Here is a 24172-nt window from a genome sequence, read left to right on the forward strand (position 1 = left end):
TAGGTACCGTGTGTGAGAGAGAAAGAGAGAGAGAGAGAGAGAGTGCACGCACACAGTGAAGATGTTTGGGAGTGAGAGGCACCCTCATGACAAAGGCAGAGAGGAGGCAGGGAGCGGAAGCCAACCTCCGGCCTGCCCTGGCGAGCTGACATGAGTGGGCGAGACTCAGCCAGGAAGCATCAGGACTGGTGAGGCGTGCTGGAAGGGCCCAGAGGGAGTGGGGTACACCTAAAGCAGATGGCTCCTGGGGGGCAGGAGGGTGATGCTTCTGGAGCGTGCTCATAAGGCCCCTGGGGGTTAAGGCGAGCACCCCAGAGAGGGTCCCCTTGAGAGATGGGATGAGCATGCAACGACACTCAGTGTGTGGGGGCTGGCGGCTGGGGGGACCACCACAGAGTGGGCACATGCAAGGCCCCAAGTTCCATCTCCCAGGAGTGTCCTGGGCCCTCGAGCACTGCCGGGGTGGTTCCTGTAAAGGAGAAAAATGGGGAAAAGGAAGAAAGTCCATGGGGACCAGAGTGGCTGGCACATAGGCAGCGTGGGGACGAGCAGCCCTGGGTGGGTGGGGACCAGAGCTCACTGGGGTCCTGAAAGCTTGGCATCTTTTCGCACCAAGAAGTCTTGGGAGGCTGGGGCTGGAGCAATAGCACAGCGGGGAGGGCATTTGCCTTGCACGCAGCTGATTTGGGTTCAATTCCCAGCATCCCATATGGTCCCCTGAGCACCGCCAGGGGTAATTCCTGAGTGCAGAGCCAGAGTAACCCCTGTGCATCGCTGAGTGTGACCCAAAAAGCAAAAAAAAAAAAAAAAGAAGTCTTGGGGGGAGGAAGAGGGGTGACAGCTGTCAGCTGTTCTCAGTTTGCTGAAGAGGGGCCACGTGAACCCCCTCTACCCCTCGTCAGCAGGGTGACCCCGTCCCTGATGGAGGGCTCTGGTCTGGAGTCTGCAAACAGGCAGGCCCCATTCTCAGGCAGGTGAGAGGGGATGAAGGCAGAGAGCACGGCGGAGGGGAGGTGAGGGGGTGCATGCTTGGGGGAAGGGGAGGAATGAGGTATGCCCCACACACCCCTCAGGTCTAGGTGTGACGACCTGCGAGGAGGAAAGAGCGGGTGTGGGCTGAGGAAGGGGAAAGCAGGCAGAGTCAGGACGACAGAGGCGCCAGGGAAGAGGGGTCAGGGCCAGGTGGGATGGAGGATGGAGACAAGGATTCACAGGGGAGGCCTGGAGAGCCAGACACGAGGTGAGGGACCCACCTGCGGACACAGCAGGCTCTACACACAGCTCCTGATGGAAAGAATTGCCCCAAACAACCCCCCTGGTCCCTGTTAAACCTAAACCTGTTATTATTTTTATTTCTTGCCAACGCTCTCCAACAAGAAGAATGTCACAGATTATTATACTACTAATAATTCTTAAAATATCTCCCTCCCACACATGCAGTAAGTAATCCCATCCTCGGCACACGTGGTCCGCCCAGCACCGCCAGGGGTCACTCCTGAGCACAGAGCCGGGAGTAAGCCCTGCCTGAGCACCACCGGGTGAGGCCCAAACACCAGACAGGATTCAGAGAGGAAGCAGCAGGACTCTCTGGGGTCTCACTCCAGGCGGCCTTTTTCCCTCTCTGGCCCAGTTTCTCTGTTCGTAAATTGGATCCAAGAAGGGGAGGCGCCAGTGGTCTTTTGATTTAAGCCAGTTTTGCTCCCCAGGGTTGACTATTTGGTTACTCAGCGTGGTAACGAGGGGGTGGGGGGAGGGGGTGGTATGCAGTCACAGGCTAGCCCAACCCTTCTGGATTGGGGGACCCAGAACCTGGTGGATGGGCCGGGTGGCCCTCCTCCCACAGCTCAGAGCTTCCTGCCCCGCCCCCACCCCAAGCCTGCTAATTGAGCTCCTCCTCCTTAACTCTGCTAATTGCCTTCCCCCGCTGCCTCATCCCTCTGCCCCTGCTCTGGGATTGTCAAGGCAGCGTCGTCGTCATCTTTACTTGAGAACCTGGATTCCAACCCACCATCTGCCTCACCCGAGGCTGCCAGGCTCGTCGGGACCCGCTGGGTGCCTTGGTGCAGATAGATGAACGAGAGGCAGCCTTCTCCCGGGGGGAGGGGGAGGGGGTATAGAGGGGGGCGGGGAGCAGGCCGCTTCTCCCCAGCGCCCACCTCCCCACACACTGCCCGGGAGGTCAGTGCCCGGCCAGAGACAGCCTCCACTGCGCTGTTTACTCACTGCCCAGCGGCCTCAGCTCTGAATAATGAGGGTGCGAAAATAGAGCCTGGGTAAAGGGCAGAAACTGGAAAGGAACAGGAGTGTCTTTTCCTGGGCAACTGGCAGAGACAAGTGGGAATTAACAGGGCATCCAGGGCCCTGGGGGGGCAGGGGGGCCCCATTAGTCAGTGCTGGGAGCCCTGGGAGATCTGGAATCAAGGGGCCGCGTGTCTGCACCCCAGCCCACCGCCTCGTCGCTCTGACCACGGGCATGCCGCCCTCCACGCCTCACGCTGCAGCGAGACGGCTGATAGGTCCTGATCGCAGCCAAGCCTTGCAGCGCTTATACCCTGGCGTCTACACCTGGGCAGGCTGTGAACACGGCTCCCGCACTCAGCTCAGGCTGACGCTGTGAGACGCAGCTGTGGACGTGGCCCCTGCAGCCCTGGAGCAAGGCGAGGCAAGCCTGAGTGTCCGCCTCTGGACAATGGGTTTAGTTCGTCTTCTCTCCCTGCTTGCCCAGCCTGGGGGGGGGGCTGGTCCCGCAGCATCTAGGGAGAGGAAGGGACTTGGCCTGGGGAGCTCCTTAGGTCGGGCCTGAAGTGGGCTTGAAGTTTGGGAGGGGCTGGTGGCACCTGCTGCAGTAGAGAAATGAGAATGGGTTGAGCTGGGGCAGTGAGGAGACCCTTTCTCCGTCCTGGGGCCCCCGGGCAGCTGCACAGCTGAAACTATGCAGAAAAGGGCTGCCAAGGCAGCGAAGTGGCCAGCCCGTGCTCCATTCTGCCCAGCGCAGGACAGAGGTCAGTCCCCCTGCGGAGAGATAGTACAGCAGGTAGGGCCCCTGCCTTGGCCAGGGCAGGCCTGGGTTTGCTGGCTTTGATCCCTGGCAGCCCACAGGGTCCTGAGCCCCACCAGGAGTGATCCCCAAATGCAGAGCCAGAAGCAAGCCATGGGTGCCGCTGGGTGTGGCTCAAGATCCAAAACACAAAAAAAAATAAATCAGCCCCAAACTATTCCTTCCTCCTACCCTAACTGCCCCTCGATTCTTCACCAAAGTAGGGTGATACGAACCTCTCTCAAAGGGTGGCAGGAGGATTTAGAGAGAACAAGTAGGGAAATCCCCCACTACGTTCCAAGCACACGGCAGTGGTGGCACCTAGGAAACACCCACGCACAGGGACCCTGTTGGAGCTCAGGGCAGCTTGGCCCTCTGTGGTTCTGACCCTGGATACTTCAACTAGTTCCGGGTGACCTCAGTGCACAGGGGAGCCTAGGTTAGCCGGGGAGACTCAGGGCACCTCCCCGCTCTAGACTTGCTCTCTCTGTGTGATCCCAGGCAAGTGGCCTCCCTCTTGGAACCCCACTTCTCTACAGGGACGTGGGACACCCTTGCCATTGTGTGGGTGAAGGGACTTCCATGACAGCGCCGGCTGTGAGCACCATCCCATGAAAGGGCCTTCACACGTCTGGCTGTGATGAAGCTAGCGATGGTGATGCTAGACGGACGGGTGGTCTGATGGTGATAAGGTGGTACTGGTGCTGGCCGTGCTGGCGATGATTACAGTGATGCTGGTTACCGTGATGGTGATGATGGTAGTGCTGGTGACAACAGAGTGGCCACAGGCTTGCTTAATAGCAGCCAGACGAATGTGACTCCATGTGGACTGCTGAAAGACAAAGCCTCCTGTGAGATCTTGAGTTTATGGGGAGGGAGGTCGGGAGAGTGGGGAAGCACGGACCTGTCTGCTCATTCCCTGACCCCCTTTTCTTGTCCCTGAACTGCAGGAGACTGGAGCCCATGGGCTTTGGCGACCCCATCCTTGGGGAATGTTTATATGATAATTAATTTTGCTGTATCGATTTCCTTTCTCCGTTGCAATCATTTTGCCACATACATGCTGATTCTTTTCCCATTCCCTTTCTGTACCTTGGGGAAATACAATAAATAAATAAAAACTTTCTGGTACTGTAGCACTGTCGTCCCATTGTTCATCGATTTGCTCAAGCGGGCATCAATAACGTCTCCATTGTGAGATTTGTTGTTACTGTTTTTGGCATATTGAATACGCCCCGGGTAGCTTGCCAGGCTCTGCCGTGCAGGCGGGATACTCTCAGTAGCTTGCCAGACTCTCTGAGAGGGACGGAGAAATTGAACCCGGGTTGGCCGTGTGCAAGGCAAACGCCCTACCTGCTACCCTCTGTGCTGTCGCTCCAGTCCTTATTGGTACTAAAACACACACACACACACACACACACACACACACACACAGAGATTGTGCTGGTTACAATGATGGTTGGTGATGGTGATGATAGAGATGTACTGGTTGGTGCTGGTGACAACGCTGACAGTGATGGTGGAGCTGGTGACAGTGGGGGTCCTGGTGATGGTGGTGACAGAGTTGACAGTGGTGAAACTGGTGATGACGGTGCTGCTGGTAGTGCTGGTGGGGATAGATTCCATGGAGCTTGTGGCCGTGGTGGTGGTGAGCAGGTGGTGACAGAGATGACATGGATGGCAGTGCTGGTGATAATAATGGGGATGGGGACGCAGTGACAGGGAAGAGGGTGGTGGTGCCGGACGGCAGATGCTGGGACGGGGGGGTTTCAGGACCCATCTCCTTTCTCACCTCTTCCTCATCTCCTTCCTTGTCTCTTTTCCTGCTTCCCTCCCCAGCCCCCACCCAGCCCCCATCTTCCTCCCTGTCTTTCCCTTCCCCTCCCGGCTGTGCTCCTCTCTCCCCCGCTCGCTTCCTCTGCCGTCCCTTCCGGTCCTGCTCCCTCTCCCCACCCTGCGGGCTGGCTTTCTCCAGACCGTCCTGGGATTGGGAGGGCTGCCTCCCCGTTTCCCCTCTAGGCCCTCCTTCCTCCTGGAAACAGTCCCCAGGATCCAGTGGCTGGGGAGATCTCTCACCTCACACTCACCCCCCAGTGATCTGTCCTTTTGTTTGAGACTCCTAGAGGCAGTGAATGTCTGAGGTATCTGCAGCTCAACTTAGATGCTTTTCCAGGCTCCCCTGCGAGGATCCCCTGCCCACCCCCCTCCACCCCGCTGTCCCCGGCTTCTGCACTCATGGGGGTTTCGGATCTGCATCCTTATCAGCGACCTCCAATCCCAACCCTACCTATCTACCTGTCATTTTTGTGTCATGGTGAGGGTTGAGGGGGATGCCAAGCAATGCTTGGAGAATCTGGGGGTCCCACCCAGCAATATATGACCTGTCTGTGAGGGCTTTAAGGCTCAGTGCTCGGGACCTGGCAGTGGTGCCGGGGACTGAACATGGGGCCGTGCGCTGTAGCCCTTTGAACTCTCTCTGTCTCTGCTGCTGCCTCTTTAGTCCCTTCAGCAGCACACCTGAGCCCCTCCACCATACCAGCAGATGCGGTGAGGCCCACAGGGAGGGCAGAGCTGGCCTGGACCCTCAGCCCTGCTACAGGGCGTGGCTGCACCCGTCGGCACACCAGCTCCTGTGCCTGGGACCAGGGTCCGCAGCTGGTTCCTGCCTGGGTCAGATAGTTCTGTGCTCAGCTGTGGGTGGCAGGGATCTGGGTTCAGATTGCACTGGGCTGTCAGACTCAGACCAGGGCCCAGGAGTGGCTGCTCTGCCATTTGTATCAGGGGTCCCCTGGAGGGGGGCTCTGCTTGCCCCAGGTTCCCCCATGATGGCCGGGTGCTGAGACCAAAGCCTGGTGATGGGAGTAGAACTAACTGAGCCTTAGGGCGGCCGAGCCCCGGGTCTACCCCCAGACTCAACCTTTCTTCTCTCTGCCCCCACCCCAACCCCACCCAGGCCGCAACGTGAGCCGCACCTGTACCGACAAGGGCTGGGCGGACCTGGAGCCCGGTCCCTACCCCGAGGCCTGTGGCTTGGAGGACAGGGATCTGGACGAGGTGGGCCTTGGTTTCCCTTGCCCCTTCCCACAGTGCCATGGCTGCTCCCCCTCTCTCCCTCCACAGTCGGGGGGAGCCGCCTGGCCGGGGTCTGCCCTCCCCAGCCCGCCTTCCTCTCTAGGCCTATACTTCTGGGGGGGTTATCCAGGTACAGGAGGGGCGTTCCTGAGGACTCCCCGCTGGGGTCCCTGTGCCCGGGACAGGTGTCTGCCGCTCCAGCAGGCTGCACTGGGCTGCCACTGTCAGATATGGGTCCAGGAGCCAGGAGGGGTGCGGGGGGCGGGGGGGCAGGGTCTGGGCTTGTAGATGCATCTGGGAGGTGTCCTGTAGGTGTCCTACCCCAGAGGCCCTCTTGGGCCCCTCCCCAAAAGACCTCATTTCCCCAGAGGCCCTCGGAGTCCTTTGGCCCCCAGCGGGGTGTCCCGGTGCCCCTTCCTCCCCCTTGTCCCCTGCTCTGCACAGGGAATGTGACTCTGCTTGCAGGAGGACTTGGGAGCCCCAGCAGGAAACCCTCAGCTTCTAGCTTTGTCCTGTCCATGCCCCAGAGCCAGGCCACCTTCATCCTGCTGCCCCAGATCCAGGGCTGTATTCCCAGAGCTTCTGCCTTCCCTGCACTGTGCCCCAGGACCCACTGCAGGGGCTGAGGGGCGTCCAGACCCCCAAGGGTGTCTGAGCCCTCAGGGTTGGCTCCAAGGGGGCGCCAGGCACACAGTGGAGAATGCAGAGGCACCCCAAGGGATGGGTGTGAGGGCGTCTCTCCCCCGCTGGCACCCCCCATTCATTAAGGCACAGGTGATGGTGGGGGTCTGAGTCCAACCCCTTCCCCCCTGGGGTGCAGACCTTCCCCCTCTGTGGTGACCCCTCCAAGCGGCCACTCCTGGAGCCTGGGTGCCAGCCTCCTCTTCTGCCAAGGCAGCGGTGGGGAGGCTGGGGGTGCAGGGGACCCCACTCCTGCCAGCGCCTCCTAGGCGAGTCCCCACAAGCCTGCACCCCGTCTAAGCAGCACCAGACCGTGTTCTACAGCTCGGTGAAGACCGGCTACACCGTCGGTTACAGCCTGTCCCTGGCCGCCCTCGTGATCGCCATGACCATCTTGACCCTGTTCAGGTGAGGTCCAGCCCTGCCCAGGAGAGCCCTGCCTCCCTCCACTGCCACCCGCATCAGCAGAGAGTCCCCTTCCGGGTCACCGGCCCTGGGCAGCCAGGTTGTGGGGGGGCAGGTCCCTTCAGGGGGCCACACCCAGAGCTCAGCTGTCCTTGCGCAGAAGGGTCACTGGGGCACAGGCAGAGCCCCTGTCAGCCCCCCACCCAGCCCCGCCCGCCTCCCGCAGGAAGCTGCACTGCACGCGGAACTACATCCACATGCACCTCTTCATCTCCTTCATCCTGAGGGCTGTGGCCGTCTTCATCAAAGACTTCGCCCTCTTCGACAGCGGCCAGACGGACCACTGCGAGGGCTCGGTGAGGACGTCCCGGCCCTCCTCTCTCCCCTGCGGGCTCCCTCTTCTTCTCCTGCAGCCCCTGGCTCTCTCCTGCTCACACCCCACTCTCTTTCCAGGGAGGGACAAACCCTTTCCTGTGCTCCCTGCAACTCCTCCTACCCCCACCCCCTCCTCTCTCACCCAGGAGCGGGTGCCCGGCCACTTGGGCCCTCGTGGACCTGCTCCTGCTCAGTCACAGCCCTGCTTCTTGGTAGCATCGAGATTACTTCCAGGTCAGAGCCAGAACCCAGAGGCCCCGGCCCGTGTCTGCTGCTGACTGCCCTTGTGAGCCAAGGGAGCCCCTGCCTCCATTTCCCCATCTGCACAAGGACTGTCTGCCATCTGTCTACCCAGGCTGTTCCCCAGGGCTGCCCGGCCTGCACGCGTCCCCTGGCCCCTGCCATCTGGAGTCGGTTGAAGCATGCCCACTTCCCTCCGCTGCTCCTCCAGCGCGCTCTGCGCCTTCCCTGGGAGGGAGAGGGAGCAAGCGTGGAAGGAATTTGTTGCCCATCACCAAGGGCTGGTCATGTGGCTGCGAGTGTGGTGGGGGAGGTCCTCACTGAGCGCCCCCAAACTTGGCCTGAGGGCTGAGAACCAGTGCTGGTTCCCAACCATTCCTTGTGGTCAGCGGCCCATGGTTTTCTCCATGGCCCCAGAGGCAATGCCCTATTTCAGGGGTCAGCAGGACCTTCTCCCCAAAGCATGCCATGCCATGATGGAATGTCAGGCATCTTGACAGGGGGAGGGACCCCACCCCTCATGCCCCAGGAGCCCCTCTCGCCCTTCTGAGCCCCTCTGAGGACACACAGACACAAAGACACATAGAGACACACACACAGACAAAGACACAGAGACACACAGATATACACACAGACTCACACACAAAGACACACACAGACATACACAGACACATACAGACACACACAGAGACACATACACTAACACACAGATATACACACAGACACACAGACACACACAAAGACACACAGAGGGACACACATGGACACACAAACACACAGACACACACATACAAACACATGCAGACACACACAGAGACACATACACTCATGCATAGACACACACAAACACACAGACACACACGCACAGACACATACAAACACACAGAGACACATACACTCACACACATACACACAGACACAAAGACACAGACACACAGACACGAACTTACAGACACATACAGACACACATACACTCACACACATACACACAGACACAAAGACACAGAGACACAGACACGCACTTACAGACACATACAGACACACACACAGAGACACATACACTCACACACACAGACATACACACACAGACACACAAAGACACACATGCACACAAAGACACACAGAGACACACAAAGACACACACACAGATACACACAGACATGTACAGATACACACACACACACACACCCCTAGTCAGACAGTCCTGTGAGCGACAGCTGGAGAGCAGCCTGCCGCCTCCAGCTCATTTGTTAAGGATAATTGTGGAGACAGGCTTCCCCATTCATTAGCAGCTCTGTGAAGCCTGTCTCTGGCCCAGAGAAGCACTGATAATTGTCCCGCTAAAGAGCCAAGTTATTCTTGCGATAAAGCAAAGGGGGAGTGGAGGGAGTTGTGGAAGCCTGTCACTGAGGGAATTGACATGAAACCCAAGGAAGGGCTTCCCTGCCAAGGGGAGAAGAGGGTCGGCTGTTCTTTAAATCTTTGAGGATATCCGAAGCGTGATGCGCATGGGGAGGAAGGGTGGAACCCAGGTTCTGGGTACAGTGGGAACTGGGGGACTTCCTGGAGGAGGGAGGTAGCATCATGCTGGCTCAGAAGTAGCTGGGCTCCATCTAACACTGGCTTTCCAATCATGCAGGTGGGTCACCAACCCTGAGCGCCTGGTGCCCTACCTAGATGTCTCCATGGCTCTGTGGCCTTCACCCATCTGGGCAACCACTTTTCCTCTGACCCCCAGGAGGAATGGCCATCCTCTGACCCCCAGGAAGTGTGGCCATCCTCTGACCCCCAGAAAGTCTGGCCATCCTCTGACCTCCCAGGAAGTGTGGCCATCCTCTGACCCCCAGGAGGAATGGCCATCCTCTGACCCCCCAGGAGGTGTGGCCATCCTCTGACCCCAGGAGGTGTGGCCATCCTCTGACCCCCCAGGAGGTATGGCCATCCTCTGACCCCCCAGGAGGTGTGGCCATCCTCTGATCCCCCCAGGAGGCCTGACCATCCTCTGACCCCCCAGGAGGTGTGGCCATCCTCTGGCCCCCCAGGAGGTGTGGCCATCCTCTGGCCCCCAGGAGGTGTGGCCATCTATCCTCTATTGTCTTTTTCCTCATTTCTACTTCCCCCTTCTCTGCTGTCTTCTCAGTCCCTCTCTCTCCTCTTCCCTCTGGACCCCACTCCGTAGCCCACGACCTACATCCCAACATGTTCAGGGAACTCCTGCAAGCTCAAGCAAGAGTACCCCCATACCTTTCCCGTCCCACTTAGTCGTGATCGGAATAGACGAATGAGGAGGTGTAGGGGCGGTAGACCGGTGGTGGTGGTGTTATGAGTGAGCGTGTGGATGACCGGGTCGGTGGGAGACAGACGAATTAGGTAGGAAGATGGGGTAAGTAGTGGTCCCGGGGTTGGTGGGTAGAAGAGCAGATTGGTGAGTAGGTGGCCAAGCAGGGTTTCAGTGCGTGTGGCGGCTCTGTAGGTAGATGCACAAGAAGACTAATGAGTGGATGCATGGATGGGAAGATGAGTAGATGACAGATGAGTGTGCCTCGCGGTTGTCTAGGGAGTGGGGAAATCAACTGATAAATGGGCAGATTGGGACGATGGTTGGATGGGTAGGTGGTACACATAGAGACAGGAAGCCAGGCAGTTAATAAACTGATGGGCGGATCATTAAAATCACAGGCACTTATCACAAAACAGCAGAGGGTCTAAAGTCAGGAGCCACGTGAAGACCACTGAGTACTATTTTAAGGGGCGAGGAAAAAAAACAACGGAAATTAAGTCAGCTGAACCACAGCAGCCCTGTCTGTCAACTCGGGGATGTGAGCGGGCGGTGACCCCCTCTCTGCTCCTCCCCCGCAGGTGGGCTGTAAAGCAGCCGTGGTCCTGTTCCAGTACTGTGTCATGGCCAACTACTTCTGGCTGCTGGTGGAGGGCCTCTACCTGTACACCCTGCTTGCCGTCTCCTTCTTCTCCGAGCGGAAGTACTTCTGGGGGTACATACTCATCGGCTGGGGTATGGAGCCTGGGAGGGCTGCCAGGCGGGGGACCGAGGGGACAAGCCCTGAGGAGCTCACTAGAGGGAGGGGTCCCGCCCGGCCTGCTGCCGGGGTTCTGCAGGTCCTGTCCGGCTAAGGGTTGATGAAGGTCCCCCAGATGTCTCACCCCAGGGCGTGTATGCCCGGTTGATGGCTCTGCCCACCTAGGGCTGACCTGTGACCGGCACAAGCTCTTAAGTGCAGACTTTCGTTCCCACCACCACCCCGCAGCCCCTCAGAGACAGGGCTAGAAAGTGCCCCTGTCAAGATTAGCCCCAGCCTCTCCCGTCCCGTGAACACAGGCCTCTCTGAGCAGAGCATCTCCGCCCAGTGAACAAACTATGCAGCTGTACGTGGCGGCCCTGGAAACCCACCTTTTTCTCTCCCCCCCTCTCTCTTTCTGGTTCTTTCTCCTACATCTCCCCCTCCCGCCCCTCTGCCCTCCTCCTTTGGCCCTCCCAGGGGTACCCAGCACATTCACCATGATATGGACCATCGTCAGGATCCATTTTGAGAATTATGGGTAAGCTGCCACTCCCCCACCCCACCGCCCACCCCCACTGGCCTCCATCGCTCGGGGTTAAGCCCTCTGGGTGGGAGGAGGGGAACTGAGAGAACAGAGTTGGGGCCCGTGGGCTCCCAAGGTTTCTAAGCCTCTCTCTCTCCCACACACCCCTTTGCTCTGCCCAGATGCTGGGACACCATCGACTCTCCACTGTGGTGGATCATAAAGGCCCCCATCCTCGCCTCCATCTTGGTAAGGTCTCCTCCTACCCCTGAAAAATGGGGAAACTGAGGCCCGGGTTGGGGAGCTGCCTGCCCTCGGGCCCCACCGGAAACCAGGGTCTCTGTCAGAACTAAACCCTACACTTCCCAAGCCCTGAAGCGCGCCCTTCCCTGCCCCCGTCCCCATCAGGAGACACGGAGCGGGTGTGAAGGCGAGTTTCCCATTCAGGAGCCCCCACAGGGGAGAGCAAGGGGAGCGGGAAGGACGTGAGGTCCTTGGGCCTCAGCCCAGGGCGCTGGCACCCCCTTCTCGCCACCCTGACCGCTGACCTCGGCCCTTCCCACCAGGTGAACTTCATCCTCTTCATTTGCATCATCCGAATCCTAGTTCAGAAACTCCGGCCCCCAGAAGTTATGAAGAGCAACAGCAGCCCGTACTCGTGAGTAGGGGCTCCGTGACACCCCACACACACCCCTCACTCCTCGTACTCAAGTCATCCCCCTTGCACATCCCCTTAAACTGCCAGAGTCATCCAGAAGTAACCTTGCCCTTCACCCTTCACCCCGTGCCCTGGACCGGCATGTGAGTGTCACCCCCCACCACCACCACCCCCGCACTCTTGCCAGGCGTGCCTGCTCCGTCTCCCACTGGGCCGCACCCAGAAGTTGATCAGACCCAGTCAGGAGTCAGCTGCCAAGCTGGGGAGCTGGAGGAGCGAGCAGCCAAGCCTGGTCTTGTTTACATGTGCCTGGCACGGACAAGGGGCACACGTGCACGGGAGACACATGCCCTAGTGAAGCCCCCTGTCTGCCAAGGAGGCAGCCACATAGCAGCCCGGGTGTCCCCCGCGGTGCTAGCGTCTAACATGTTGGGCGTATCTAAGGGGAATCCATGCGCCGTCTCATTTCACCCACGCCATCTCCTATAAACTGACCCCCGCTGACAGATTCCACCTGCATTCCCTCCTCAGGGCCTCCCTCTGGAAGCCCACCAGAAGCCCATCACCACAGAAACGGCCAGACACAGTGTCCAGGGGCCAGAGCGATAATGCAGCGGGTAGGCCACTTGCTCTGCATGCGGCCAGCCTGGGTTTGACTGCCAGCATCGCACGTGGTCCCCCAGCCCCACCTGGAGTGAGCACAGCCGGATGTGCCCCCCCCCCCGAAAAAAAGGGACAGTGTCCATGGGACAGAGAAAAGTGGGCGGTTTGTGCCCTGTGCTTACAGAGACAGGCCGACTTTCATGAGTGCCACCAAGAGACCAAAGACAGTGGCCGTGAGGGAGCAGGTGTGCGTGCCCACCCCTGGGTGCCCATCAGCTACCAGTGCTGCAGAGAAGCCTCAGCTGCTCCCCTGGAGGGCTCCCCTAAGATTCCAGACTCTTCTCCCTGGCTTAGCTCCCCTTTGGGTCTTCTGTGCTGCGGGTCTCGGGTTCCTGGCGAGAAAGTCACGAGCGCTGGATTTAGGATTCTATTCTGGATCCAGCGAGGCTCCCTGATGCCACTAAGACTCACGTTCCGGGCGGCAGCGCTGTCTCCCGCTGGGTGTGTGTGGGCAGCAGCGCTTTCCTCCCTGTTGCAGGCGGGGAGGCCCCGCGGGGGGCTGCCGGAGGGCCCGGGCACCCTCTCCCTGGCCCTCACGACCTTGTCTGCCACTGCTCAAAAGGGCCACTCAGAGGAGCCAGAATCAGAGGCCGAGGGAGGTGGTCATGGGTCTGTGTGGGAACCCGAGCAGCTGTCGGCGGGCAGAGGGGCTGGGAAACGGAGCTCCCCCAGGAAGGACTGTCAGTTCTCACTCTCCACCTCCCCACAAGCCTCCGACTGAAAGGAAGCCGCCATCTGTCCGGGGATGGGTTGGCAGCCCAGGAGGGGCGGGCTGCACTCCGGATGGGGGCAGGGCGGGGGGGAAACAGGACCCGAAAGGATTGGTCAGGGCGAGGCTGGCTTCTCTGCTCCTAGTTGGCTGGAGGGCCTCAGGCCCGGGGTAGGACTCCCCTGGACCGAATGCCCAATGCCACAGCCAGAGTCACAGGTGCAGAGACCCCTCCCCACCCCACTGCCCCACAGACCTGCCCAAGCCAGGGACCCCTGTTTCACACTGCCTGGACCTGCTCTGCAGACATAACTGGGGAGACCAGCACCAGAGTGGGCCTGACCGGGAAAGAGGGGAGTCCCTTAGGATGATGGGGGTAGGGGGGAGTAGCTTGCAAGCACGCACGGCACGCATGCACGTGCTGGTGATGAGGCAGGCAGCGGGTGCTCAGACCGTGCTGGGGGTGTGGGTGGATGTGGAGAGGCAGAGGAGGGGGGATGGGACCCAGGACAGGTGGCACCTCCTGGAAAAGGGGGGCCACAGTCTCGAAGCTCGAGCACCTGCCATCCTCCCCGGCGGCCCTGGACAGCTGAGGTCAGTGCCCAGTTACGGAGACTTCCCTCCCAGACCCCCTCCGTCTGGTGGAGACTGGTCTCTGGCAGATGGCTGCGCTTGGCGGCACACGGCACCCTTCTGCGTCCACAGCAAGGCTCGGCTCCCTAACTGAGCAGGTTGTGGGGGGGGCGGGGGGTGTCTGAGACCAGGAGAGGGGCGCCAGTATCTTCTGCTGCCCAAGAACATCTCCCCAGCAGCTGCCACTGCCCCTGAAATACCAGTAGGGGGAGCCTCCCTGGGGTTCAGCAATGGCCTTTACACGCTCCTCCTGGGGGTGAGAACCAAGAGATTTCTTTCTTGTGCTGCCCTGCAGGTAGGAGGCCTGGAGGCAGGGGTGCAGGGGTGCGGGCTGTTTACCCAAGTCACAGCCCGTCCAACAGATTGACAACAGATTGATTCAGAATCCCACTTTTCCCTTTTTTTTTCTTGTTTGTTTAGGGAGGTTCACACTTGGCAGTGCTCAGGGCTTACTCCGGGCTCTGTGCTGAGGGCTCACTCCTGGTGGGGCTCAGAGGAGAACTTGTGGTGCTGGGGGGTGGAACGGGGCCGGCTGCACACAAAGCACATACCTTAACCCCTGCATCCTCTCTCCAGCCCCCAGGGTCCCATTTTCTGTATCCCCCACCAGAACCCAGGCTGGGCCCTGTGGTAGCCACATCTGTGGGCCCCGCCCCCATCGTCTGCTCTTCCCTGCCCCCAGGAGACTGGCCAAGTCCACGCTTCTGCTCATCCCCCTGTTTGGAGTGCACTACATCATGTTCGCCTTCTTCCCTGACGACTTTAAGCCCGAGGTGAAAATGGTCTTTGAGCTCGTCATGGGGTCCTTCCAGGTACGCACCGGGGATGGAAGGCGGAGTTCTCTGGCCCTGGTGGAATTCCACCGTGGGAACTTGGCCCGGTGCCACCAGCTTCCAGTTTTCCCATTGTAGTCCATATTGATTAAGCCGTGCTGTGGGTTTCACCCGTTGCTTAATCAGGGGAACTGAGCGGCAGGGTGAGGCTGGGGTGGACGGAGGGCTCAGGGGGTCTGCCCAGCTCATCTCGCGTGCTCCCTCCTCCCCAGGGCTTTGTGGTGGCCATCCTCTACTGCTTCCTCAACGGCGAGGTAAGTCTCTTCCCCGCACACACCACCAGAGAGCTGGGGTCCGGGGAACAGAATCGTGCTCCGGTCAGAGCTGGCTGCTCTGGGAGTGGCCTCAGTGGCTTAGCTCACCTCCCATCTTAAGGACATTCACTAGGGGCTGGAGTCATAGCACAGCGGGTAGGGCGTTTGCCTTGCACTCGGCCAACCCAGGTTCGATTCCCAGCATCCCATATGGTCCCCCGAGCACCGCCAGGGGTGATTCCTGAGTGCAGAGTCAGGAGTAACCCCTGTACACAGCTGGGTGTGACCCAAAAAGAAAAAAAAAAAGAATATTCACTTCTTAGAGCCAGATAGTATTGACTTGCAGGCGGCTGACCAGTGTTAAAGCCACGGCACCACATAGGGTCCCCTGAGCCTGTCAGCGGTGATCCCTGCGCACATAGCCAGTAGTAAGCCCCGAGCATCACCAGCGTGGACTAAGCACCACTCCCCGCCCCCGCCTCCCAAAAATCACTTCTGGGTCCATCGCAAAAGTGTTGAATCATTTTAAGAAAATTCTTTTCTTAACTAAAAGCTATAATCCTAGTTTTTAAGAAGACTCCCCCAGAGTCTGAGGTGACGCATTTAGTGGCCATGTGCATGGGTGGAGGCGGCCAGTGAGGGCTGAGTTACTGGGGAGCACTGGTTACAAAGCAAAGCTTGAAAACCCAATCAGAAGGCAGGATTCAGAACCGGGATACAGACACCCCTAGGGAGCATCCCTCTCCCTCCCTAGGCTGCATTCGATGCTCTGTGCGCTCTCGCTCTTGCTCTCTCTCTCCCTCTAGCTCTCCCTCTCCCTCTCTCTCCCTGCCCCTGCGCTCTCTCCCCTCCCTCACCCTCACTCTCCCTCTTCTCGCTGCTCCCTCCCTCACTCTCCCCCCTCTTCCTCTGCCTCTCTGTCACCCCTCCCTCCCCTCCCTTCTCTTCCTCCCTGCCCTTCTCTCTTCCTTCCTTTCCCCTTGCCTCCTCCTTTCCTCCCCTCAGAGCCCCTCTCCCTTTCTCTCTCCCTGTCCCTTCTCTCCCTCCTCTCTCCCTCTCCCTTTGTCCGTCCCTCTCTCTTCCCCCTCTTCCTCTCCTCTGTCACCCCTCCCTCCCCTCCAGACTCTTCTTCCTTGCCCCTCTCTCTCTTTCCTTCCCCTCACTTCCCCCCTCCCTCCCCCTAGGAGCCTCTCTCTCTCTCTCTCCCCCTCCCTCCCTCTCTTAGCCCCCCCTTCCCTCCTCTTCCTCCCCTCTACCCCTCACTCTTCTCCCTCCTCTCCCCCCCACCCCCATCGGGTCTCTGCGCAGGCTCTGGGTATAGACTATGATTGGACGGCTCTTCACGCTAACCGGAGAGCAGCCCAATCAGTGGCCGAGGCGGCCCTGCGGGGGCGGGCCCGACGGTGCTCCCTTCTCCCAGGTGCAAGGGGAGCTGCGGAGGAAGTGGCGGCGCTGGCACCTGCAGGGCATCCTGGGACTGGCCCCCCGCTACCAGCACGCGGGCAGCAGCAGCAACGCCACGTGCAGCACGCAGGTGTCCATGCTGACCCGCGTCAGCCCCGACGCCCGGCGCTCCTCCAGCTTCCAGGCCGAGGTCTCCGTGGTCTGAGCACCAGGCGCGCAGGAGCCCAGCGCGGCCCCGTGTCCACCCACACCCAGCTACCCACCCAGTCCGGGAACACAGTCAGCCGCGGCCCTGGCCCCGTCCGGAGGGTCCCGGAGGACGCTGCCTTCGCGCCTGCCCGCGCGGGGACAGGCGTGGAGAAGACGTGGGCCAGTGCTGAGCGCTCCTACCCGAGGCCAGGACAAGCTGGTCAGTTAGCTCCGAGGCTGATGGACCGGCTTTGCACGCGGGAGGCCCAGATTCGATCCTGGGCTCTGCGTGGAGCGGAGGCACCCCCAAGCCGGGAGTAGCCCCTGAGCACCACTGGCTGTGGCCCAAACACAGGACAAATCGGGCTTGGGCCCCCGAGCCCGGCCTCCGTCCGTGGAGAGCGAGAAATCTGCACCACCGACCGGACTCTGCCCCTCCGTCTGTGTGTCCCAGCCCGAGGGAGGAGGCCGCCGCTCCACCCAAGCACTGTGCGCAGGAGCAGAGTGTGATCCGAGGGGGCCAGGGCTTGCCCGAAAGCTCACCCCCTGCCACCATGACAGTGCCTAGGGTTCCACGCTGCGTGTCCCTTCCTCCCGGAGCAATCCTTGCTGGAGGCAAGTCTCCCACTCGGAACCACCCCTCCACCCCCCGCCCCCCCCCCTCGTTGCAGATCACAGGTGTGACTGGGCATCTTCCAGTCCCCGCCGACGGAGAGCACATCCTGGGGAGTGCTCCCAGGATGGCTGGAGGCCCTAGAAGACACTGCGCCAGCTCCACCAGCCCAGCTGCTGGGGGGGAGGGGTCTCCTCACAGCCCACCCGCTATGAGAGCCAGGCCTGGACTACTCACCCATGGGTCCCCCACAGCAGCCAGCAAGGTGCTCGTGCAGAGAATGGGCATAAACCTCGCCTTGGCACACAGACACGATGTGAACCCTCATCTGGCTGATGGGGGCAGAAGAAGCACAGACTCAGAACCTTTTGTATGTCCTAACCAATGGGTCCTTAGGGAGGGGGTTGCTCCCCGCTGACACTGTTGTTGCTCCCTGTGCGCCCCCTCCCACCCCACCCCACCCCTGGAGTGTGGCTGAGGAGGCCTCCAGCCCACCTGTCACCTGGACGCCAGCCTGGTGGGCACAGCTTCCGGTGCCTGCCCAGTGCCCCCGCAGCCTGGAGGCTTTGTCCCCACCCCAGCCCAACCCCCACCACCCCAGCCCAACCCTCACCACCCCACCGCACCCCTGCAGGACCGCCTCCAGGCTCACGCCACAATAAACAAACGCTTGGGCTGGTTTGGGCTGAGCTGGTGTCCCTGGTGTGCATCTTCCCCTGGGACCTACAATGGGGACCAGCTTCCGCCTTCTGGAAGGCCATCGAAGGATCTGAAACATCAAGGTGAAGTTGCTGTGACCGTTCCTCCGGCATGAGCTGGGGGTCCGGCACTGAGGGACATAGAGTACTCAGGGTCTTCTACTGGCCCTGTCCATAGAGGGGCATAAAGCCACACCAGGTCAGGGCTCTGCAGATAGGACAGCGGGTGAAGCTCTGGCCTTATGCTCCGACCATAGAGCCAGGAGTAAGGCCCCAAGCAAGAAGAGAAAAAAAAATCAAATTAGATTTCACCAGATCCTCAGCGAGTGCTCACAGCCCACACTGGCCCGGAGCAGGCGGTTCTGGTCGCTGGTCAGAACAAGGCATTGCTGGCGCTGTGCATACGCGTGCCCAGACTAGGGCCCTGGAGGTATCTCACAGACCCACATCTTCCTCCACACGGGCCCACGGGGGTGAGGTGGCTATGCTGGCTGGCACTGCCCAGCCTTCAGCTGAGGGGGAGGCAGAGACTTTATGTTACAAAAATAAGTGAGTGGAGACAATAGGCCTAATAGAAGGTTTTAGACACAGAGGCAGGAAGACAAAACAGCTGACTTCAGGAGGTCAGGGATGTTGCCCCAAGCCCTCAGAGGTGCTCTGGGGCTCCTCTGCCAGAAAACTCAGAAATTGGACACGCTGTGGGCCCACTTGAGTTTGCCAGGCTGGCCGGAAGCAGCCTGGGATGACGAGCAGGGAAGGTCCCCTCTGTAGCCAGGCTCAAACGAGCCTATAGTCAAGTGGCAGCCAACCCTGGCGCCCGCAGAGGCCCCAGTGCAGAGTGGACTGGACAGTAGAGGGAGATGTGATCCTGGGTGGGGGGCCAGCGCCCCCAGGAGGAGCCCACTCTCCATTGGTTCATGCCCCACAGCAGCCCGGGCCTGGTCAGTGGAGGAGAAAGTCCACAGTGAGCCAGAGCTGGCCTTGAGCATTCCAGGTCTGCCTGAGAGAGGGGTGGAAACTGGTCTGGGGGTGAGGTTGCAGGGGCTTTGTCATTTTCTGAGTCTGGCATCCCTGATACTCCAAGACTTGAGGGATGAGAGATGGGGGACCGTGTCCTTCTCACTGGATTAGGCCAGCCCTCTCCCTCTCCTCTCCTCTCTATCTATCTCTCTCTCTCCCCCCTTTCTTTTCTTCTCTCGCTTACCCTCCTCTCCCTCTCCCTCTCTCCCTCCCTCTCCGTCCCCCCCTCCCTCTTTCTCTCTCATTTCCCTCCTCCTGAGATTTTGGCCACACCCAGCAGTGCTCCTGGCTCTGCACTCGGGTATCACTCCTGGCAAAGCCCAGTGGGGGGGACCATAGGGAGTGTGAGGGATCTAACCCACTTCGGTTATGTACAAGGCAAATACCGTACCCACCACACTATCTCTCTACCTTTCTCCGAGGTCATGAAGAGGTCCCTGCCCCTCTCTGAGCCTCTGTTTCCCCACCTGCACAATCTGGGTGATGAAGCTCGTAGTAAGGGCTTGGGTGGCTAATGAGCGGGTTGCCCAGAGTCCTCTGCCATGGAGAGGACAGAGCAGCTGCGAGCAAGGAGCCCCGCGCCATCCGGAGGGCATGCAGAGAAGGAGGATGTGTGGAGTTGGGGCTCAGAGAACGGAGAGATGAGAGGTGCATGCAGGAGGGTTATGGAGGAAGAGAAGAGGGAGAGAGGAACAGAAATTGGGGGCTCCCAGCTCAGAGACTCCTGGGGGCTTGGCAGCCCGTTCACTCACTGCCATGGCCTGCGACCCCTCGTGAGTGAGTCATGGTTTCTGGGTTGGAGAGTCCGGTAGAGGAGCACTGAATGTAACAAAGTGATCTAAGACGGGGCTGCAGAAAGGGAGGGCAGAGTGGACCAGCCCTGCCAAGTGGAAGGAGGGCAAAAGGAAGTGGTGGGCATTCCAGAAGGAGGAGAAGACACAATAATGATGGGAAGGCAGAGGCCTGGGGCTGCCCTGGGGGGCTCCAATGAGTGGGGCAGGAGCGGAGATGAGCAGGAGAAGAATTTCTCCCCTTCCCCACTTCCCTCCAGCCCCTAAGACGCCCCTAAGAGCCCTTTGCAGGCCGGAGTGACTCATCGCTCTCGCCACCTGGTGGGCAATTGGAGTACTGCAGCAGGGTGGCCTCAGGCATTGTAGCCGAGACACCAGACAGTCCGCAGCTCCATTTAGGGCCAGTACAAGGGACAGGAGAGGGTAACCCCAGCGACAGCCTGTGGCTCATCACGACCCTGGTTCTGGTCCCCGCTGTGACCCTGGGTTGGACTGTCCCTAGCCATGCACTAAGCTCACTCCCATCCTGGAGTCCAGAAGACGCAGGTGGGCAGATCCTGGGACACGAGGACAAGGACCCTCCTGGCACAGAGATGCCACCCCAGCCTGTTTCCGCCTAGCAGAGGCCCCCGGGGCTCCATTCCTGCTACCTCAGGGCATAGCACTACCTTTCCGGCAGTGCCCACATGTGGTGTCCAGGTCTCAAGGGAGCATAAGGTGCCCCGAATCCAAGTGAGGAGATGCAGGGACCCCTGGCACCAGAAGCCCGGGGGAGGTGTCTCAAATGACACCAAGGGCATGCAGAGGGTGAAGGCTGGGGGCCTAGAGGGGCCCCAGGAAGAGGCTCGGCTTGGCTGCTGCCCACCCCTCAGGTGAAGGCACGGGAAGAGGCAGTTTTGAGGCGATGAGGAGCACGTTTGGGACATGCTGAACATGAGGCACTCGAGGCTCCTGGGCAAGTGGGATTGAAGGTGGTAAAGCCCAGGCAAGGGGTCAGGGAGACCAGGGCCACCCCACAGGGGGCTGAGCAGGGACCCTGCACCCAGGCGGCCCCTGCTGGCATGCCGGCCTCAGATGGCATAAGGAGTGGCGGCGGGGGACCTCCATTTCCACCGCTCGCCCGGTCTGCTCTAGGGGAGCAGTGAGCCTGCCCGGCCCCCCAGGGGGAACAGGAACTGCTTTCCCTTCTGGGGGGGGGCGGCCCACAGCTGGCAGTCATTAAACACCCTGCAGAGGCCACAGCAGGGATATTAATAGGCACAAGTTGATGGCCTTTGGAGACTTCCTCCAAGAGGGACAGGACCTCAGCAGGCCACGGGGACGAGGAGGACCACAATGCCCCGGCTCCAGCCCAGGACAGATGGGCCGATCAGAGTCCAGAGAAGAGAAAGGACTTGCCTAGAATGTGCAGCAGGTCATCGGCATGCTGGCCCTGACTTCTCAAAACCCCCGAGTCCTGCTACCTGGGACGTATCGGCAAAGGCGAGAGTCACTGGAAGTGGCCCGTGGGGACACAAAAGAGCACGCACAGCTACAATGTCTGCTCTTTCTCTAATTTTATGACGCAAAACAAGAAATGCGTTATTCTCTAAATAAAAAAAATAGTTTTATTTAGAGGCAGGAGAGAGAAAAAAAAACATAGATTTGTCCAGAGGAAAGAGAACCCAAGACCCATCTCAGACTGAGGCGCACGTGACACCCAGGAATGGAGACTCCCAACGCTGACGCTTTCATCTATATAAATGTTTTGATGTTGTGTTCATTACGTATTTTTCTGCATTTGTTTTGACTTAATCTTGCATTAAAATTCATATCTCCTGACGGCCGGGTCTCTTTGCAATCCCCTCCAGTTTTGTGTATGAGACAAGCAGCTCGCTTGCCTCCCCGGAGACCCAGCCTAGGGGTGTGGGGAGGACCAAGCTGGCCAGGGGTGCCAGCAGTGCTGAGTCCCAGTAGGTCAATACACAAGAAACATTTGACGAGCTCTGCCTGGGCCCGTTTCTGGGTGGCTCTGAGGGAAGGGATTCCCCAGGCCAACTAAAAGTAGATAGCTCCAGGCTTCATTCAGGGGCTCAACCATGTCAACCTTGAAATACCTCCGTCTTTTAAGTCTGTCCACTCTGCCATCCTCGGGATGTCGGATCTTGTCAGCGGAGACGTCTCTCCTTGTGATTGCAAGATAGCGACCACCGCCCCCAAGCATATGATCTCACAGACCACCCTGCACTCACAGCCAGTATTTCCTTCCCACACAGCCCCCTTCAGCAGCAGGGCGGCTCGGCTCCCTCCACACCAGCCTTCCTGGAAGGCCCCACCCCCTACGAGGAAGGGGCAGCTGCTGAGCAGGCAAATCCCACCAGAATGGGATTCCCCGTCTACTTCGGGCTGTGTCTCTGTGTAGACAGAGGCCCTCCCGCTTCCCTGCACCGCAGCCTGGTAGGGCAGGAGACCCACCGTGGTGGTGACGGAGCCGAAGCTCTCACGGTTCAGGAAAGGGAAGGTACTCTGGGGTTCAGAGTGGGATGAGCTGTGGAAAGATGGGGAGGCGTAGAAGTTGGGGCTCTCCTCTCCCCTTTCATGGCCATGGAGTGCCAGCGGCCCCCTGGCAGATTATTGCCAGTGTTCCCGGGCTGCCTCCGTGAAGCCGGCAACCGGAGAGTGGACGGAACACCAAGCCCAGCAATTGTAGACTCCTGTCTCCCGGGCCACCACACTGCTGGGACAACAGCCTCCACCTTCCTCTGCACTGGGATTTGCTGCCCCCGTCTTCCTACCGCAGAGCCAGATCAGGAAGGGGGTTCCAGGAAGGGAACCAGAACCAAGTAGCCCTCTGACCTGCAGAGAAGTGGTCGGGTCAGGATGCCAGCTGCCCATGAGTCACTGCTCGCCCGCAAGCCTCCTGAGTGGCCTGCAGGCCCAGACCGAGATAAGGATTTGCGAACGGGAAATTGGAATCAGGAACAGAGACACGAAACAGCAAGTGGGGACAGACCAAAGACAAGGTGTCCCTGCTGTGGCCGAAAAGACTCATACACACACACCCTCCCCTCCCCCCCGCCCCCGAACCTTCCGAGGGTCTGGAGAAACCAGCCTGAGGACTCTTCTCCCGAGGCAGAGGCGAGCGCTGACTGCTGGCCCCATCACTGCTGCTTCCTTCGTCTGCCCACGTTCTTTCTCTCCCTCATCCTCGCGGTTTGGCAAGTGTGAGTGTCAGTGGGGTCCTGCAGGAAACCCACACAAGGGCTTCAGAGGAAACTGCGGTGCCTGCCACCCAGTGAGGCTCTTCCAGATGCCCACATGGGTGAGTTGGCAAGGGAGGGCCCACACGGGGGCTCCAGCACACGTGCCTCCTGGCGACAGGGGGGAAAGTGGTACCCAAAGGCTCCTGCCCCCTTCCCTGCTGAGGTCTCTGGGGACACTCACAGGTCAGAGCCTCGAAGCCAGGAGCTGGGATAGTCTGTTGTCTGGGTGGGGCCTCTCAGACTTTCTCAAAGACCAGCCCTGGTGTGAGGGGCCTGCACCTCTGCCTCTGAGGTGGGTCACCTTGCCTCAGGCCCCTAGCTTCCACACAGCCCCCTTCCCCAGGCCCTTGGACAATGCATGGCCTCCTGGCCAGCCCCCGCCCCCCGCCCAGACTCACTGTGGGGGTGTTCACCCAGATGTTGGGGGCACGGGCTGCCTGAGAGGCGGGACCATGCCCGCCCTGGTCTGGGCTCTCAAAGCCATCCTCCGCTCCAGGTTTCCTTCACAGGATGAGATTCCTCCCCTCTCCTCCCCCTTACTCCCCACCCCACCAGCTGAAGGGGTGCTTCCCTCTCCCCATCCCTGCAGCCTCCCTCCCCCAGAGGGTCTCCAGGCCCCACCTGTCCTGCTGGGGATACAGCGCCCAGCACCCTGGGGCGTGGAGGGGGGAGGGATCATGCTGATCCTATCACTGTCAAACTCCAGGCACTACCCCCAGCATGAATTCCTGAGACGGGGCACTTGGGGCTCTGGCAGAGACCGTGAAGTCCAGTCAGGACACGGGCAGAGCCAGGCAGAGTCCTGCCCGCAGTGGCCACCTCCCGTGGAGCAGCTAACTCGGGGGGAGGTACTGGCCGAGAGCAGGGGAGAGGTGAGGGCAGCAGTGCTCAAGCTTCTTTGACCAACTGCCTCCTTTTCAGAAAAAAATAAAATAAAACACTCAGCACCCCCTGAAAAACAGCCTTCTTTTTTTTTTCCCCGCACACCCAGTGGTGCTCAGGGCTTACCTCTAGCTTTGAGCTCAGGGATCCCTCCTGGTGGTGCCCCAGGGGACCATATGGGGTGCCGAGGATTAAACCTGGGTCAGCCTCGTGCAAGGCAAGCTTCCTAC

The 24172-nt window shown here is 59.9% G+C and overlaps 1 protein-coding gene across 2 annotated transcripts in view; it reads left to right on the forward strand.

The window, feature by feature from the left end:
* VIPR1 (vasoactive intestinal peptide receptor 1) overlaps window positions 1-21639 on the forward strand; it is a 40282-nt gene extending 18643 nt beyond the window's left edge. Inside the window, exons 4-14 of one of the 2 annotated variants that reach the window (XM_055136256.1) lie at window positions 5991-6091; window positions 7095-7198; window positions 7422-7551; window positions 10670-10823; window positions 11308-11368; window positions 11536-11602; window positions 11920-12011; window positions 12543-12628; window positions 14593-14828; window positions 15062-15103; window positions 16524-21639. In XM_055136256.1, the coding sequence (XP_054992231.1) occupies window positions 5991-6091; window positions 7095-7198; window positions 7422-7551; window positions 10670-10823; window positions 11308-11368; window positions 11536-11602; window positions 11920-12011; window positions 12543-12628; window positions 14593-14828; window positions 15062-15103; window positions 16524-16712 (1262 nt within the window). In that variant the 3' untranslated portion in view covers window positions 16713-21639. The remainder of the gene's footprint in view (window positions 1-5990; window positions 6092-7094; window positions 7199-7421; window positions 7552-10669; window positions 10824-11307; window positions 11369-11535; window positions 11603-11919; window positions 12012-12542; window positions 12629-14592; window positions 14829-15061; window positions 15104-16523) is intronic. The other variant, XM_055136257.1, reaches the window with a different exon arrangement.
* The last annotated feature ends 2533 nt before the right edge of the window (window positions 21640-24172 follow it).

The sequence above is a fragment of the Sorex araneus genome, chromosome 4 (assembly GCF_027595985.1).
Source record: "Sorex araneus isolate mSorAra2 chromosome 4, mSorAra2.pri, whole genome shotgun sequence".
NCBI lineage: Eukaryota > Metazoa > Chordata > Mammalia > Eulipotyphla > Soricidae > Sorex > Sorex araneus.